This window comes from Bufo bufo, chromosome 1, assembly GCF_905171765.1.
Source record: "Bufo bufo chromosome 1, aBufBuf1.1, whole genome shotgun sequence".
Taxonomy (NCBI): Eukaryota; Metazoa; Chordata; class Amphibia; order Anura; family Bufonidae; genus Bufo; species Bufo bufo.
The window spans coordinates 162869873-162887745 of NC_053389.1; the positions used below are offsets into that span (position 1 = coordinate 162869873).

Sequence of the window (17873 nt, forward strand, 5' to 3'; positions counted from 1 at the left end):
AGGATGTAGTATTTTTGGAAGTGCTTGGTGTAAAAACTTGATCGCCTGTATACTTATTTAAGAGGAAACCAGCAGATTCTTAATGCACCATGATTGATATTGACATATTTTACTATGAGCTTCCAACACTGATCTATCTATCTTCCAGGGCTCAAACAAGACAATAAGGGCAAAATCCGCATTGAGCCGGGTTTGTTTGAATGGACCAAGTGGGTGTCTGGTACTACCCTCCCTGCCTGGCTCACCCCGGCCGAATTGGCGTCTGCAAATCTCAGTGTTGATACAACATACAGGTAAACCACTCACCTGCCAATAGCTTGTAAGCTCTTAAAATTAGGTCCATCCTTATTCTTTTAACTTACTTATGTATTTATTCATTTTATGGTGTATTGAAAACTGCATGTATACCTATTCTGCCACCAATGTACGTGAAAGAAGTCTCTGATAAGCGTGAGTGGCAGTCTCTTGTACAAGCAATGGAAGATAATGAACTTGCTATAATCATTCCTCTAGTGACACCAGTTGCATGTAGAATTCCAGTGGGAGAAATGCAATGGATAAGCCTTTAGGTAATTTATTGAATGTACATTCAGAATTGATGATAGAGGTCAAAGGAAAGCCCTCTTTCCACTTCTGTGAAGCAAGTCTGACAAACAGGAAAAGACTGAAGGACACAAATTGTAAGCTCACAGAAGACAAGAAGTTACAAGATGAATGACATGTAAATTACAGCATAAATAACTTACATAAAACTAAATATAACAATGGCCACTAGATGGCAGAATAACAGTGTAGTGGATAGAAGAAATAACACAGTATGATATTAAATGAATTCTAGCTGGGACAGCACAATACTGCATAATACCATGAAAACACATAGCAAGGGGAGATTTTGGTGCAGCATGCATTTACCAACCTATTCCAGTGGAAATATAGCATAACTTGTTAAAATATAGTCCACCCTAACTGCATGGTGCAGGGGGCACTAAGGAGGCATTTATACTATTTAATGTACTAAAGGGGAAGTAAGAAGACACTATTATTGTGTAGGGCGCATGTGTAAGGCATTTTTATTATGTGTGGGGTACTAAGGGTGCACTATTAGTGTGAGCAGGGCACTGCTATTGTGTGTGGGATATTAAAGGGCTCTATTTTTCAATTGGGGGGATTATTACTGTATGTGGACACAGAGTACTATTATTGTATGGGATACAGAGGGAGGCACCCTTACTGTGTTGGACATAGAAGACATTTTATTGTGTGGGCACTATAATCAGTTTAATTTCTTTTGGGGCTAAACCTAGGGGAGCAGCAGACATACGGTAATATCTGATGAAGTACAATGAAGGGGCAGGAAGATGGGAACATTGTGTGGAGTGTGGCTATTAGGTGGGGAGGTTTCTGGACAAGTTAAGATAACACTATGTTTGGGCAGCAAAATCTACAGAGATAGGCCACGGTTGAGAGTCATCATGGCAGTTTGGTTCGGGTGGAGAAGGGAAAGTAAAAGACTCCATTCAGAGTAGACATCAACTTTGAGTCATTGGATTTATCTGTACTGCATTAACTTATGTAGCTTGGAGAAGCCTATATGGTCATTGTATGGTGGTAATTTTGGTCTTTGTACATTGTTTGTTATTCAGTACCGTCATGGTAGTATTACTGAGACAGCATGTTGCGGTAGTATGTGTCCTAGTGTGGAAGTATTATTTGGTAGCTGTATAGTGGTATTATTTGGACATTATGTTGAAGTATTGATGTAGAGGTATTATTTGGCAATTGTACAGTGGTATTACATGGTAACTGTATGACTGTACAATCACTGACAAAAAATAACGCATCCAGATAGATATGTCAGATTGGTTTGAAACCTAGCTTGCAGTTATGTTTCAGGCAGATATGTAAATGATTATGTGATGCTGTTGGCCCATGCCTGCCGCTGCCCCAATCCTCTGAGTGGGCACGGGCATGGCATCACTCAGCAGACTGGGTACTCTGTTGCCCAGTGGTCTGGATCAGCTTGTTCCTCACTTGTTGTGGGCCTGGCAGCTGGCATACCACTTGCTCTCCTGCTGCAGACCATGGCCTGCCCTCTCCTCCAGGTCCAGTGGGTCTGTCTCTAGGGCACACAATCTCCTTAAAGGGCCAGTGCAGGTACACCCTTGTTATTCCCAGCCAATGGCTGGGCCTGCTAGGTACTTAAGGCACCTTCCCCTTGGTGAGCTTTGTCTGAGCTTTAGGTTTCATAGCTTGCTAGTTACTAGTGAAGGTATGCTATTCTGTTTGTCTGCCTGTGTACCAACTTTCCAGTTTACCGACTCTCCGCTGCCTGTCCTGACTATAGCTTGTTTGCCGTTCTGACCTTTTGCTGCCTGTACGATATACTTGAAAACATTTTTCCCAGTTGACTTAGATTGGGGCAAATCACTGGACTGAGAGGCAGGATGGTTGTTTTTATAAATTTCCATCTTGGCGATCATCTAGCTGTTAGGATGTGTTGGAAGAAATGGTTACGTAAGCGCACACACACACGGTGAACAGGCTCCATATGGCCCAGACAGACCACTAGTAAAGAGGATCATTTGATCAAGCACAAGTAGCTACCACATTTTCGTTGTCCACACTCTATACACAGGTGCATCTTTCACTACACATTTTTGTCTCTGCCTGAACCATTTTCAAGTGCTTTAGCGACAAATTCAGGTTCCCACAACGACAGAGTTCGAGTATGTATCACCCATGGTGATTGCTTAGATTCTGCGTTTGTTGTGGAGCGACACACTGCCCCAGTTGCTGGTATGATGATCTGGGAAGCCATCGCATACAGCAGTCGGTCACCCCTAGTAGTGATATGAGGGACACTAACAGCTCAGTGATATGTGCAGGACATCCTGTGGCCACTTGTGTTGCCTCTCATGGCAGGACTTCCAAATGGCATTTTTCAGCAGGATAATGCATCTGGGACACCAGCTTCAGCAACCTACAAGTGTGCAGGATCTACAGGCCAAGCTGCAACATATATGGTGTGGGGATCAAGTTCTTTGGATCAAACAGTTCATTGTTTTATTCACACTTTAGGCAAGTGATAAAACGAGCAGTCATATTCAAACAAAAAGTCACCTTGCAGTGTTGGTGGTAACTCACACCATGCGCCAAACAGGTAGCAATCCTTCATCCAGAAACAAGGTTCCCATATCCTAAAACACAGAGACATGGCTTCTGAGCCCAGCTGCCTATTTAAGGACAGCCAGGTGCTGCCAAAACCCGGTCCGGCATTTAAAATCCGGTCCGGTATTTGACCTCACCTGGCTTTAAATCAGCCCAGCAGCACATGCTGGGAGGAAAATACCTGTTTTCCCAGACCAAACCTCTCACTGTGTCACAATGAGCAAATGTGCTGCATACTATATGGAATCTGTATACCTCCATGTCTAACCGTATCTCATTTTGTATCCAGTCTAGAGGTGGCCCAACAGGGGTCTAGAGCCTCCTTACAATTGTACAGTTTTCTCCAATAAACATATACTTTTTCTGTAATATTGTAATCACTTACATATCATCATTACAGTCACATATGGGAAGCTTCTTGGTGTGTTTTTTATGTCAGTGAGTATATTATATGGAGGCTGTGCACAGCACAGAAGATTCTGCTGAGCAGCGGATGTGGCTGCTTTTTTCCTCAAACATTGGCAATTACATCCTCTTTCCACAGAGTCTGCTATACTATAAATTACAGCCTGCCCTTCCTGTCCTTGCACTGCGAGAAAACACTTGCTGAGTGCTACTACTGCTGCCAAGGTCTGTACAGTACATTGTTGAGCAGAGGATGGGGCTGACGATATTTGGGGGAAACCCATCTCCTCTAGAGAGAGTAGAATAGGAACCTTCACCTCCATATTGAGAAGCTGCATCCTCTGTTCAACCTACTGTGGTATGTAGGAGCTATGATGATGGGGGAAAGCACAGTGTAGATCATACTCCAAGTCTGGCCAAAGCTTTATAATGCCCAGCTGAACAGAATACCAGAACTATGGTGCAGGTTAACCCACAGTCCTAGCAGTAGGAGATGTGATACCATGGAGTACCACTGCATAGAAATGCCAATAGACATGTTATTCTGGGTTGACAACCCCATAGTAGTCTTTCATTGTGTAGGAGACATGCAAAGAGGTATCTCCCAGGGAAGGAGAACTATCTCGCTAATGCCACCTTCAGGAAGTGGCTCCCTATGAGTCAAGGTCAGACTTTTTCACAAGCCTTGGAACATGAAAAGGGGAAATGGCCAAGCCAAATAACCTTCTGCAGACAGTTGGTTGGGAAAGGGGGAGGGGATTTAGGGTTGCTTGACCCTCATCAGTTTGGAGTAAGATTCTGTCTGGCTGAGTGCAATGCCTTGAATGCAGCTTAGGCAAAGTGCTGGCTGTCCTTAAACAGCTCAGTTGTGTATAGAGACTTTTTAGCAGTGTTCCACAATATGGGGACTTATTGACAATGTTTAAGGAGAGCCAGCACCTTGCCTAAATTGTGTAGGAGACCTAGATGATCACTATAATATAAAAGAATACTAATGGACGTCACATAACCTAAAGGGGTTTTCCAGGAATTGGTCCCTTTTAAAGTATGACCGCTAGCATGTGGTACCAAATTAAAGAATCATACACACCTCGCTGCTGTGGTTTTGTGCCCTGGCTCCATTCAGCAATCTTCTGGTTCCCCTGTTTACTTCAAGCCAGGGTACAGACAAGGACACCTGCACAGCTGAAACCAATGAATGGAGACCCAACTATGGCATGCTGCTTGGGGACATGTAACCGCTGAGACCAGTTAGTGGCTGCAGCAGTGCATGTGAACCATCTGTACTGAGATTAAACAAGTCACAGACCAGAAGATTACCTAATGGAGCCAGGGAACAGGACCAGAGCAGCAAGGAGCAGGCAAGTATGAGTATTCCATTAAGTACCACACACTAGAGGGCATACATTTAACGGGACCAAATCCTGGAAAATCCCTCTAGAAGAGGTTTTTTATTGGATTTTGTGTTAACATGTGATATATTTTCTTCAGACCTCACATTCCAATCAGTAAGCTTGTGGTGTCAGAGACCTACGAAAGTTATATGAACCGCAGTTCCCAAGTGACGAAGGATATTCTGACTGAATGTAGAAGTAAAGGTAGGACCCAGCCTGTAGTTTATATGATTATAGACTAAGGGCCCCTTTACATGGGCCAATGCACAGGGCAATAATCAGGAACGAAGCGTTCTTTCCTGATCATTGTCAGATCATTATGTCACAGTAGAGCTGTATTTAGATGTAGCAGTCATCCTCTCTATCTGGGGATGAACGATCGCTACTGGAATCAGATTTAGGGCTCATGCACACGAGCGTGTGTGCCCTGTACCTGTATTGCGGACTGCAACCAGCGGGTCCGCAATATACAGGCACTGGCCATGTGCACTCCATATCATGGATGTGGACCTATTGACTTTGGATGGGACCGCAATCCTCAAGATACGGAGCGGTGTGGAGCGGAGGCATGGATTTCGGTCTGGTGCGGACTGTCTATTACGGATTGCGGACCCATTCAAGTCAATGGGTCCGCATCCGCAAACAGCGGGCACATGGACGGTACCCATGCATTGATGACCACTATTTGTGGTCCGCAGCATGGGGAACACATTAAGCCCTCATTGGGGGGATTTATCATGAGGATCATAGTTGAATTCAGTTTTGCTTGAGTCTGCATTGGCATACTTTGCGCCAAATATATCAAATATAGCATCTTGTATGTTAAAGGATTTCCGTCACCCCAATTTTCGCTATTAAACAGGCTGACATTATAGATGTGAAAATGTCACCTGAATTTAACTCTGCATTTCTTTTATTTTAGTAGGCCCCCGTTTTTATGTGCTTTTAACTTTTATTATATGCAAATGAGTCTCTAGGAGCAGGGAGGGGGGGGGCATTGCACCTGATCCTAGAGGCTCCGTTCGCACACCTCATTTGCACGCCCTTCTGTCTTGATTGACAGGGCCAGCGTTGGTTCGAGATTTACATGGCAGACGGGTCCAGCAAGAGAACCAACGCTGGCCTGGCCCTGTCAATCAAGACAGAAGGGCGTGGAAATGAGGTGTGCGAACGGAGCCTCTAGGAGCAGGTGCAACGCCCCCCCTGCTCCTAGAGGCTCATTTGCATATAATAAAAGTTAAAATCACACGAAAACGGGGGCATACTAAAATAAAAGACATGCAGAGTTAAATTCAGGTGACATTTTCACATCTATAATGTCAGCCTGTTTAATAGCGAAAATTGGGGTGACAGAAACCCTTTAAATTTCGTGCATATTTAAAGTGTACCTAAACCTTCACTTTAACTTAATTCAAACCTATTGTAGATGTGATTAAAAGCATATTAGTAATATACTTTAGTTGTTTTTCTTTACCTTTACAGAGGTTACGGTCACAATCTTTAAAGACTTCCAGACACATCTGTGTCAGGCTAGAGAAGAGCAGCCCTGGTACAGACAGGAGCAGCAATATATGCTCCGGCCGGTACATCGTTCAGTGTGGCCACAGGGGAATCTCTACACTAGTACACAGCGGTGTACAGATTGCAAAGAGTCATAGGCATCTGAACTTCAGCTGCCTATTTTGCAAGGAAAAGAAAAAAAAAAAACATTAAACTACAAATATGCGTTTTATCACATCTACAATAGGTTTTTAATAAAGTTACAGGGGAAGTTTAGGTACACTTTAACCTAACACTTTTGTCTAGAAATGGTACTCCAGTTTTTTACGCCATCCCCTGCTAGAGCGAGTTTGAGATTTTTTGGACTTTTAAAAAAAAAGTTGCAGTGATAAATCTCTATTGAAACTAATTAAAGGGGTTATCCAAGACTAAATGCGACCACCCAGAGTGGCCGAACTGCGTTGGTGATCATACTTACCTGGTCTCTGACGCTGGGTTTGGTCTCCATCGCTTCACGGCCGGCACTTTATCTCCCTGCTTTGCTGAAATCAACATCCTGTTGACGGGGGAAATGTGCCCGCTGCAGCCAATCGCTGGCCACAGTGGTGAACTGCTCCCCTTGCCCCACCAGTCTTTGTTTAGTTGGCTGCAGCAATGACTGACCATCTCCCTACAAAGGCCAGTGATTTGCTGCAGCGGCCGCGCTAATAGACGGGAATGTCATCGCTGCATTCGAATAAATACTGATGGTGAGCACCGGCGAGATGGTGCCGGAAAACCTGGAGATTTATCTGGTAATTGTTCTTCTGTTGTTTATGGCATACCCCTCCAACCCCCACTTGGATAACTGATAATATTTTTTTGTGAAGTTAGTCTAGGGGCAGGGCTATGACAGCCTCTAAGGGCTCATGCACACAAACGTATTTTCTTTCCTTGGCCGTTCCATTTTTTTTGCGGACCATATGCTTAAGCATTCATTTCAATGGGTCCGCAAAAAAAAAAAGAAAGTTACTCCGTGTGCATTCTGTTTTTGTATGTCCGCATGTCTGTTCTGCAAAAAAATAGAACATGTCCCATTATTGTCCGCATAATGGACAAGGATAGGACTGTTCTATTAGGGCCCAGCTGTTCCGTTCCGCAAAATACGGAATGCACATGGACGTCATCCGTATTTTTTGCGGATCCATGTTTTGCGGACCGCAGAATACATACGGTCGTGTGCATGATCCTTTAGTCATGATATAGAGGTTGGTTGTGTGTAGTAGTAGATTAGTGAGAATAACAGTTCCTGTAATATCAGGTGTGCGGATCTCATGGATGTCTGATCACAATGTATATTTATTGCGCAGGTTATACAGTCAGGTCCATAAATATTGCGACATCAACACAATTCTAACATTTTTGGCTCTATACACCACCACAATGGATTTGAAATGAAACGAACAAGATGTGCTTTAACTGCAGACTGTCAGCTTTATTTGAGGGTATTTACATCCAAATCAGGTGAACGGTGTAGAAATTACAGCAGTTTGCATATGTGCCTCCCACTTGTTAAGGGACCTAAATTAATTGGACAATTGGCTTCCCAGCTGTTCCATGGCCAGGTGTGTGTTATTCCCTCATTATTCCAATTGCAATGAGCAGATAAAAGGTCCAGAGTTCATTTCAAGTGTGCTATTTTCATCTGGAATCTGTTGCTGTCAACTCTCAAGATGAGATCCAAAGAGCTGTCACTATCAGTGAAGCAAGCCATCATTAGGCTGAAAAAACACAACAAACCCATTAGAGAGATAGCAAAAACATTAGGCGTGGCCAAAACAACTGTTTGGAACATTCTTAAAAAGAAGGAACACATCGGTGAGCTCAGCAACACCAAAAGACCCGGAAGACCACGTAAAACAACTATGGTGGATGACCGAAGAATTCTTTCCCTGGTGAAGAAAACACCCTTCACAACAGTTGGCCAGATCAAGAACACTCTCCAGAAGGTAGGTGTATATGTGTCAAAGTCAACAATCAAGAGAAGACTTCACCAGAGTGAATACAGAGGGTTCACCACAAGATGTAAACCATTGGTGAGCCTCAAAAACAGGAAGGCCAGATTAGAGTTTGCCAAACGACATCTAAAAAAGCCTTCACAGTTCTGGAACAACATCCTATGGACAGATGAAACCAAGATCAACTTGTACCAGAGTGATGGGAAGAGAAGAGTATAGAGAAGGAAAGGAACTGCTCATGATCCGAAGCATACCACCTCATCAGTGAAGCATGGTGGTGGTAGTATCATGGCGTGGGCATGTATGGCTGCCAATGGAACTGGTTCTCTTGTATTTATTGATGATGTGACTGCTGACAAAAGCAGCAGGATGATTTCTGAAGTGTTTCGGGCAATATTATCTGCTCATATTCAGCCAAATGCTTCATAACTCATTGGACGGCGCTTCACAGTGCAGATGGACAATGACCCAAAGCATACTGCAAAAGCAACCAAAGAGTTTTTTAAGGGAAAGAACTGGAATGTTATGCAATCGCCAAGTCAATCACCTGACTTGACGCATTTCACTTGCTGAAGACAAAACTGAAGGGAAAATTCCCCAAGAACAAGCAGGAACTGAAGACAGTTGCAGTAGATACCTGGCAGAGCATCACCAGGGATGAAACCCAGCGTCTGGTGATGTCTATGTGTTCCAGACTTCAGGCTGTAATTGACTGCAAAGGATTTGCAACCAAGTATTAAAAAGTGAAAGTTTGATTTATGATTATTATTATGTCCCATTACTTTTGGACCCTTAACAAGTGGGAGGCACATATGCAAACTGTTGTAATTCCTACACCGTTCACCTGATTTGGATGTAAATACCCTCAAATTAAAGCTGTCAGTCTGCAGATAAAGCACATCTTGTTTGTTTCATTTCAAATCCATTGTGGTGGTGTATAAAGCCAAAAATGTTAGAATTGTGTCAATGTCCCAATATTTATGAACCTGACTGTACATTAAAGGTGTTGTCTCACCTTAAACATTGGTGGCATATCGCTAGAATATTGGCCACAGACCCTACAGGAAAATTTCCCGGTGGGCCAATGCCCCAGAGGACCACCCAAGTCCTCCTCTTTGCCGCTGACCGGGTACATAATGAGCTCTCAACTGTAATTAACGCTGTGAGAATCAGGTACTCATGTACCCCACCAGCGACCGCACATACCCTACTGAATTCAGCTGCTGTGGCCACATCTCACCTCCTAAGCTCCCTGCTCCATGGACAACTGGAGGAGGAGGACAGAAGATGGGAGCTATTGATGGCCACCACAGAGGGCCAGCTTTTCTAGCAGTATATTGTGCTACACTGTGTTATTTGATTCTGCTGGGATGGTATTTTGCACTATGGTATTGTTGACTCCACCCACTTGTGTTGCCCCGCCTTCTGTTAATTTGGACCTGCCTATAAAATGTGGCCACTTTTTTATTTTTTTCTGTGGGACTTACGAATATAGCCAAATGTGCCTCTCGGCTATTCTCTGCACTCTTGTAGAAAAGAATGGAGAGCGGCTACGCATGCGTGGTGCACTGTCCTTTACTTTGGGCGCTCCGTTCTAGAGATAGGTGCCTATCTGACATTGGTGGCATATCCTAGCGATATATCACCAATGTTTGAGGTGAGACATCCCTTTTAATCGTGCTTATTGGACGTAGTTAGCTTTTACAGTAATTAAAGACACAGAGCCTCTTTACTTCTGCAGAGATGTTGATATAGGTGGAATGCTAGTTATCCTTATGTACAGTATAATAATTTTCAGTATTTGTAACTTTTTTACAGTTGAGGAAAATAAAAGTGTCTCAGATGTTTCCTCTTCCTCAGGTGATAACATCCTCATTGTTGCCCATGCCTCTTCCCTGGAAGCCTGTACCCGACAGCTACAGGGTCTCACTCCGCAGAACTCCAAGGACTTTGTGCAGGTCGTCAGAAAGGTAATCACCTGAGAGGTAGCCTTCCCTATTCATCTTAGGGTAGGTTCACTAAACTGTTTCATTTTCCGTTCTTCTGATCTATCAGAATAACAGAAAAAAAAAAAAAAACATCCTGTATTTTAAGCATCTGTTATGCTCATTTTGCATACGTTTTAGCCATTTCCATCCGTCCTTCGTGGAGGACTTTTTCTTCCATTTAAAATAACAGATCTCTGGCGGAAATGGCTAAAACGGATGCAAAATGAGCATAACAGATACCTATAATAATAATGACGGATCAGAAGAACAGATAACAAAACGGTAATGTGAATCTAGTCTAACACACTGGGACAAGATGGTTTGCAGCTCAAGGCCTAACTAGTACATGCTGGGAGTTGTCACACAAGAACTGGACAGCCTTCAGTTACAATCCATTTCTGTAGGGCATTTAAACTCCACAGGCCCCACCCCCTTGGTGAGGCTCCTCCCCTCTGTCAATTTGTGGCAGTTCCTGGCATTTGTTGCTCCTTGGCAGACCTCCTGATGAATCTGTAAAGAATTGTACGAATCTTGTAAAGTGATGGCATATTGCTAGAATGGAGGACAGACCTCTCAGACCCCCATTAATCCTGACAATGAAGGGGCTGTGGCCTCCTCATAGTCCTTCCCTGCACAGGAGCACCCTAGTCCTTTACTTTGCAGGGGAACTTCGGGACAGCTCTATGCAAGTACATAAGGCCAGCTAAAGTTCCCGGTATAGCAGGGTGGCCGCAGAGCAGCTGCACGGGGACACACATTGAAGGGGCCACAGCGCTGATTCAATGCACTGTCCCCATCGTTCTCAGGATCACCAGCAATATGCCATCACTTTGGAAGACGGGAATAGCCTTTTAAACCCTGAGGCATCTTTATGCTCACATGTATACTTTACTTCATGAGGGAGGTATGTGGCTCTGATCTTGTGTACGCATTTCATTATAGATCCCATACCTAGGATTTTGCTGTTGTGAAGAACTGGGAGAGTCCGGTCTGTGGCAGCTGAATGATCCTCCAATACTTCCTTTAACTCATGGACCAACCGGTGGATTTAACTGGAGAGAGACTTTACTCCAAGAATGACATGTGGGATGGACCATGCTATTTATCAAACTGTAGAACATATCGCCTCCGGATGCAAATGCAGGCAAAGCATCAGACGCCGCCCAAATATACCAATGTATTTCATGTTTTGCCTAATATGTATGTATGTATGTGTGTGTATATATATATATATATACATACATATGTGAGGTTTCTAATAGATATTTTTGTTGAGAATTAATATTTATCAGGTCAGAGTGATAAAGCTGTATATTAAACTGATATCTACCTGTTGGGAGTACAATAGGGCATGAATCTGCAATTTATACAAGTATAACCTCATTGTCTGTGAGTCAGTATACAGCTTATCCTGTCTGTGGAGCTTCCTGGCATTGATCTGACACACAGTTACCGTCTTCCTAGTCTTCATTTCATGATGTTATGTGTCCAGTCCTCACTCGTGGGGTTTGAGCTGTATAGAGCCCTGGTTAGTATGGTCCAGCCCTGACGGATATTACTCAGCATGTTCCTATCTTGAAATAGTAAAACGTTGCTGGAGATGCTGCTCCTCTTCCATTTCATTCCCTGCCTGATCTCACGTCATGGTACTGCCTCTGTCCTCCGTTGTTTATCTGCCCAAAGTATCTCAAACACTGCATATTTTTTGCCCCATGTACCGTTTTTTATGTCAGCACTTTCCTTTCCCTGTTCTTGCCATTACTGCATCCTGGCAGGATGTTTACATGTAGAACTTCCTGTTTTCATTGGCTTCCTGTTGGGTTTGATAACCAAACCCAGCATGCTTTGCTCTGATATGTTTCACATGGCTTGTTCCGCCTAACTAAAATGGAAAGGGGAGGTGTAGGGGGTGTGTGACTACTGCAGAGGGAACAGTGTGGCAGGTAGAACAAACCCTGAGGAACACTGCAGAACAAAGCATGCTGGGTTTGGTTAGAAAATCCAGCAGGAAGCTGATGACAACAGAAAGTTCTTCATGTAAACATCCTGCCAGGAGGCAGTGAGGGTACATGACACGTTCTGATTTATGTGCGGAAAATCCCCACTGAAATAGGCAGGGAAATCCGTGCGGACTCAATTGGTGCGGATTTGGTGGGGATTTTGTGCATGCGGATATTAGCTGAGAAAAGGGGGGAAGGAAAGTGCTGACATGAAAAACAGGTAAACAGGGCAGAAAGTGTAGTGTTTGGGGTACTCTGGGCAAATTAAAAAACTCAACCAGAGATCCCCTTAAACGCCATCCTACGCCTCTCCTGAAGTACTCTGTGTTGCATGGGGATCCTGATTTTGTCCACTATATAACTCTTGGACTATCATGTCCTACAAAATCAGCACACGCCTCTCCTGAAATACTCTGTGCTGTTGGGGAAACCTGCTCCTTCCACTATGTAACTTACTTGTCTCTCCTCATATAACATAGGCCTTCTACAGAAATCCTCCGCCCTTCTGGGAAACCCTTCTCATTCCATTAGGCAACTCTCACTTGTCTCATTTCCCCTCCTTGCATCATAACCTTTTTTCCTGCCCTTACTAACATCACTCTTCTCCTGAAATACTCTGTGCTGCCCATAATATAAGGCTTCTGAGGTTGTACCAGATATGATGTTCTGTTGCTGCCATCCTGTGTCTAGTTCCAGGTGCAGCCTACCAACCCAGTGAGATAGGACTGGTCACTGCATACGTTACATTTCCATATTTATCTACTGAGCCCATAAAGTGACATAGGTTTATTTAGGTTTATTTAGCATTTCAGCTGCATCTTGTCTGTAAACTCATTGTATACAGCACATCAATGTGATTAAGCTATGCAGGAGGGGGTTGTGTGTGGTAAAATGTGAGATGCTGCAAAACGGAGCACCCACTGCAGGACATTCCATGGTGGAAGTGCTGGGGGAAGGGGGTGTAACATATAAATTAGAGGGACAGAGGGGAAACTAATTGCTACATAGCTCCTGAGGGATAATACTTGTGGAATTCAGAATGAAGTTTCAATTTGCATCCATTTTAAAAATGTTATTTTGGAATTGCATTTTAAGCAATTCTGTAATATCATGTTACAATTGGAATTGCTCCATTACAAGGAGGGATGATTCCATAGATAATCCTGCAGGATTGGAGGGAAATCAAACCCTCTGCTGCCCCCACAGGATAAACAAAAAAGTCCAACCAGGCCAAGCATTCATGACACCTAGATCACAACATACTATGCTTGAACCCTACCCGTATCTGTTGTAGTAACCATGGTACCAGCTCAAAAAACTGCAAACAACCTACATAGAAAGAATATGAGCCCACAAACGTACCCATAAAATGTAATGAAACTTTATTGTGTATACAAATAAGGTAAAAAATCACATGATGCAAGGATAGGTGGCAGAAAAAACGTCCTCCAGAGACCGTATATATTAACAAATGGGGGTAAATATAAAAAATATACAAAAATGGTAAATACTGGCCAAACTGCTTATGCTGGACATCAACCTGTAAACAGCTAAGGGTACTTTCACACTTGCGGCAGAGGATTCCGGCAGGCAGTTCCGGCGACAGAACTGCCTGCCGGATCCGGCAATCTGGATGCACACGGATGCATTTGTGAGACGGAGCCGGATGCGGTCCGTCTCACAAATGCATTGCAATATCGGATCCGTCTTTCCGGTTGTCGTCCGGAAAAATGGATCTGGTATTTATTTTTTTCACAGATTTATTGATCCGTTTTGCCGGAACACTTGGAGCCGGCATTAATACATTTCAATGGAAAGTAATGCAGGATCCGGCATTCCGGCAAGTGTTCAGGATTTTTGTCCGGAGAGAAAACTGCAGCATTCTGCGGTATTTTCTCCGGCCAAAAAACGTAAGAGGGACTGAACTGATGCATCCTGAACGGATTGCTCTCCATTCAGAATGCATGGGGATAAAACTGATCAGTTCTTTTCCGGTATAGAGCCCCTAGGACGGAACTCAATGCCGGAAAACAAAAACGCTAGTGTGAAAGTACCCTTAGGGCCTCCTGCACATGAACGCGTGCGCCCCGTGGTCGCGCTGCACGAACACCGTCTGTGGGGCAGCCGCAGCGGATTGCAGACCCATTCACTTTAATGGGTCCGCAATCCGGCCGTTCCGCAAAAAGATAGGACATGTTCTATCTTTTTGCGGAACGGAAGTACGGGACGAAACCCCACGGAAGCACTCCGTAGTGCTTCCATAGGGTTCCGTTCCGTGCTTCCGTTCCGCACCATTCCGCATCTCCGGATTTGCGGACCCATTGACGTAAATGGGTCCGCATTCGTGATGCGGAATGCCCACGGAACGGCACCCGTGTATTGCGGATCCGCAAATGCAGTCGGCAATACGGCAACGGGAAGCACACGTTCGTGTGCAGGAGGCCTTAACTGGAAGTAATACCAGATAAAAAGTAACTGTATAAAAGCCAGAGATCAAAAAAAAAAAAATAGCACCAATATTCAAAACTTACCCATTTGTAACAGTAGTCAGTGTGGACGCCACCCCTCTGGAGGACGTTTTTCCTGCCACCTATCCTCGCATCATGTGATTGACTTTTTAACCTTATTTGTATACACAGTAAAGTTTCATTACATTTTATGGGTACGTTTGGGGGCTCATATTCTTTCTATGTAGGTTGTTTGCCCCCACAAGGATGGTACTCTACTGCAGGGCAGCGGTGGAGGATTTCATAGATCTCCTTATAATCCTACATAGTCACTCCCTTTAAAAATGGAGCAATCCCAAGAATTATATTATACTGGACAATGGCTCATAATACAATTCCCTAATGTCTGCAAACCAGGGTCTCGTAGCAGCCACAGTAATTGCAGATAATGTTATAAGGTAACAGTCGGATGATACGGTACAGGTATTGGAGTCTTGATTTGTTTTTCGTCAGATAAGGGAACGATAGGGCTCCCACATATGATATCTAAGCGCCAGGATCCAGCGATTTTCGGTATATTCGCATGTGCAGCTTGTTTTGCCCAAATAATCACTACATTGCAGCAAAAAAAGGCATGTGTGATGATGACAATGGATAATAATAGCACAATGAAGCTAGAATGGTCATTAAATGCTGTGAGGCCCCTATTGAATTTCTATCTCTGACTCCAGGAAAAATGATTTTTTAAAGGCGTAAGGTTGTACCAGACACAACGCCTTGTATTGGTAGCTCAGCTGAATGCAATGATATCTTTCACTTAGTGATGTGCTGCTTCATTCATGTGCTGGTCCTGCTTCTCCTGCATAGACCTCTTGCCTGGCCCTGTCAATCAAGTAGGAGAGGGAGAGGCTGGCAAAGGAAGCAGGAGGAGCAAGGGTGCACCGAGTTGATTTGGCCCGCCCTCAGTGCACTTATCTGCTCATTTGCATATGGCTTAAAATACTTTGTCTCCAGAATGAACCAACAGATCATTAAATAAAAGGTATCATTACATTTAGCGGAGTTAGTCCTACAGGGCATTGTGCCTGGTTTATCAGTGAATTTCCTGGTGACACTTTCCCTTTAAGGTTTATATATTTTTCATGTTTTTTTTTAAATCAGCCACAACAGCTGCTGTTCCTGGGAAAGCTGAATGGTGACCAGTGTCGGACTGGGGTACCTAGGGTCCACCAGTAAAATTTATTTTGGGGACCCACCGTACAGATACATTCAAATATAATAAATAATCTAACAAGTTTTTTATATGAACATAGGCTGGTTGAGGTGCTGTACATAGAATATATATATGTAGTGCAGTAAGTCTACTGTGTTATGTGCCACTTGTGCAGGGGGTGGGAGACTAGGGGCCCACCTTGCACAGGGGCCCACCGGGGGATTCCCCTGTACCCCTGTGGGCCAGTCCAAGCCTGATGGTGACTATAAAGGCCCCCATTATATGGGTTATCACCCAGCTTTCCTAGAGTCTTATCTGCTTTGTTGTATTACAGTATAAGTAGGTAGATCTGCTATTTAGGAATAGCAGCCATATTGGTTGTCACTCAGCTTTCCCAGAAAGGGACGCAGCAAAGAGGATGATGGCTGCGCATTTCTTGATTTTTAAAGATTTTTTTTTTTCCAATGGTTTCCTTCTTTACGACTGGAGTCTGAGTAATACCAGCAGAATAAAACGCAGTCCAGTATTAATCAGACCAGTATGAACTTAGGTATGAAAATCACTGTGTCTGTATCTATTAGATGGCACTAAAGTGGCACAAATCCCCTATTCTGTGATGCATTAATATAGAGGGGGCTACAGGGGCAACAATAAAGGGCTATGGGGGAGGGGGGTACAAAAAGGACTAAAGAGAGCAGCTATAGAGAGGATAGAGGTAGCTGCTGTGGAGGGGCCTAGGATTGGGACAGAAAACACAGAGTCCCTGTATGATCCCTATCTTTCCAACTACATGGATGGGGGAGGCGAGGCAAAGAGCACCTTCTTCATGACTGCAGTGGGTTAACCCCCCACTAGTAATCATGAGCCATGGATGGAAGTCATTAGTGTAGTCCCTTCAATGCAATCTAATGAACAGTAGGGGGCACCACTACTATCACTCTTTGAAAGTAACCGTGTGTGGCTTGCTCTGCTCCCTCGCGGCTGCGCAGGTTGCAGATATGGTATGACGTCCTCTATAGACCGGGACTATAGAATTATAGAAGGTTATATCGGGGGAATAAGGGGTGGCTATAAGAGGGGAGACTATAGAAGGGGCTACAGAGGACCTCAGCTGGTGGCTATACCAGGAGACATCCTGTTAGTCTTTGTCGTAGTAAATTATATATTTGTCTACCTGTGAATTTGCACATTTATTGTATTGACCTACTTGCCGAAAAACAAGTTCCCCTATAGCCAAGCCTGGTCCATGCTGCATGCCAACAGAATCCGCCATGGTGATAGTGTGCCTCATGACTTCATGTGCTGTACTTGTGACATTGTTGTGTAGCCCAGGCAGTAAGCAAATCGTTGGTTGCCTACCTGTGTAAGAACTATAACTCCCAGCATGCCCTGCCAGTTGTAGTTCTGGCACAGGTGACTCGCCATGGTTAGCTGGTTACTATTGCACTGTACTACAGAGTATTACGATATATTTTTATTTAAAGGACGACAATCAAAAAACAAAAAATTCTGACTCTTATTTTGTGAAATGTGTTTTGATGTTTATTAGGTTATTGAACAGATGTGATCCAAGTGTCAACCTTCAGGCAACTTTGACTCAGGGCTGTGCAAACACGCATCCAACTTTTACTGTAATGAGAACATTTTTCTTTACCATAGATAAAAATGATGCAGCAAATACTGGATGAGATGTTCACATTGATTAAAATGAATGAGATTTATCTAAATGGAATATAGGAAACTGGTTAGGGTTAGGTCAGA

General features: G+C 43.8%; 1 protein-coding gene across 5 annotated transcripts in view; it reads left to right on the forward strand.

The window, feature by feature from the left end:
• Positions 1-12627, forward strand: part of UBASH3B (ubiquitin associated and SH3 domain containing B) — a 169673-nt gene extending 157046 nt beyond the window's left edge. For 3 of the 5 annotated variants that reach the window (XM_040431313.1, XM_040431338.1, XM_040431347.1), the window contains 4 exons: positions 149-293; positions 5065-5171; positions 10283-10434; positions 11395-12627. In XM_040431313.1, the coding sequence (XP_040287247.1) occupies positions 149-293; positions 5065-5171; positions 10283-10434; positions 11395-11532 (542 nt within the window). In that variant the 3' untranslated portion in view covers positions 11533-12627. The remainder of the gene's footprint in view (positions 1-148; positions 294-5064; positions 5172-10282; positions 10435-11394) is intronic. The other 2 variants (XM_040431321.1, XM_040431329.1) reach the window with 2 other exon arrangements.
• The last annotated feature ends 5246 nt before the right edge of the window (positions 12628-17873 follow it).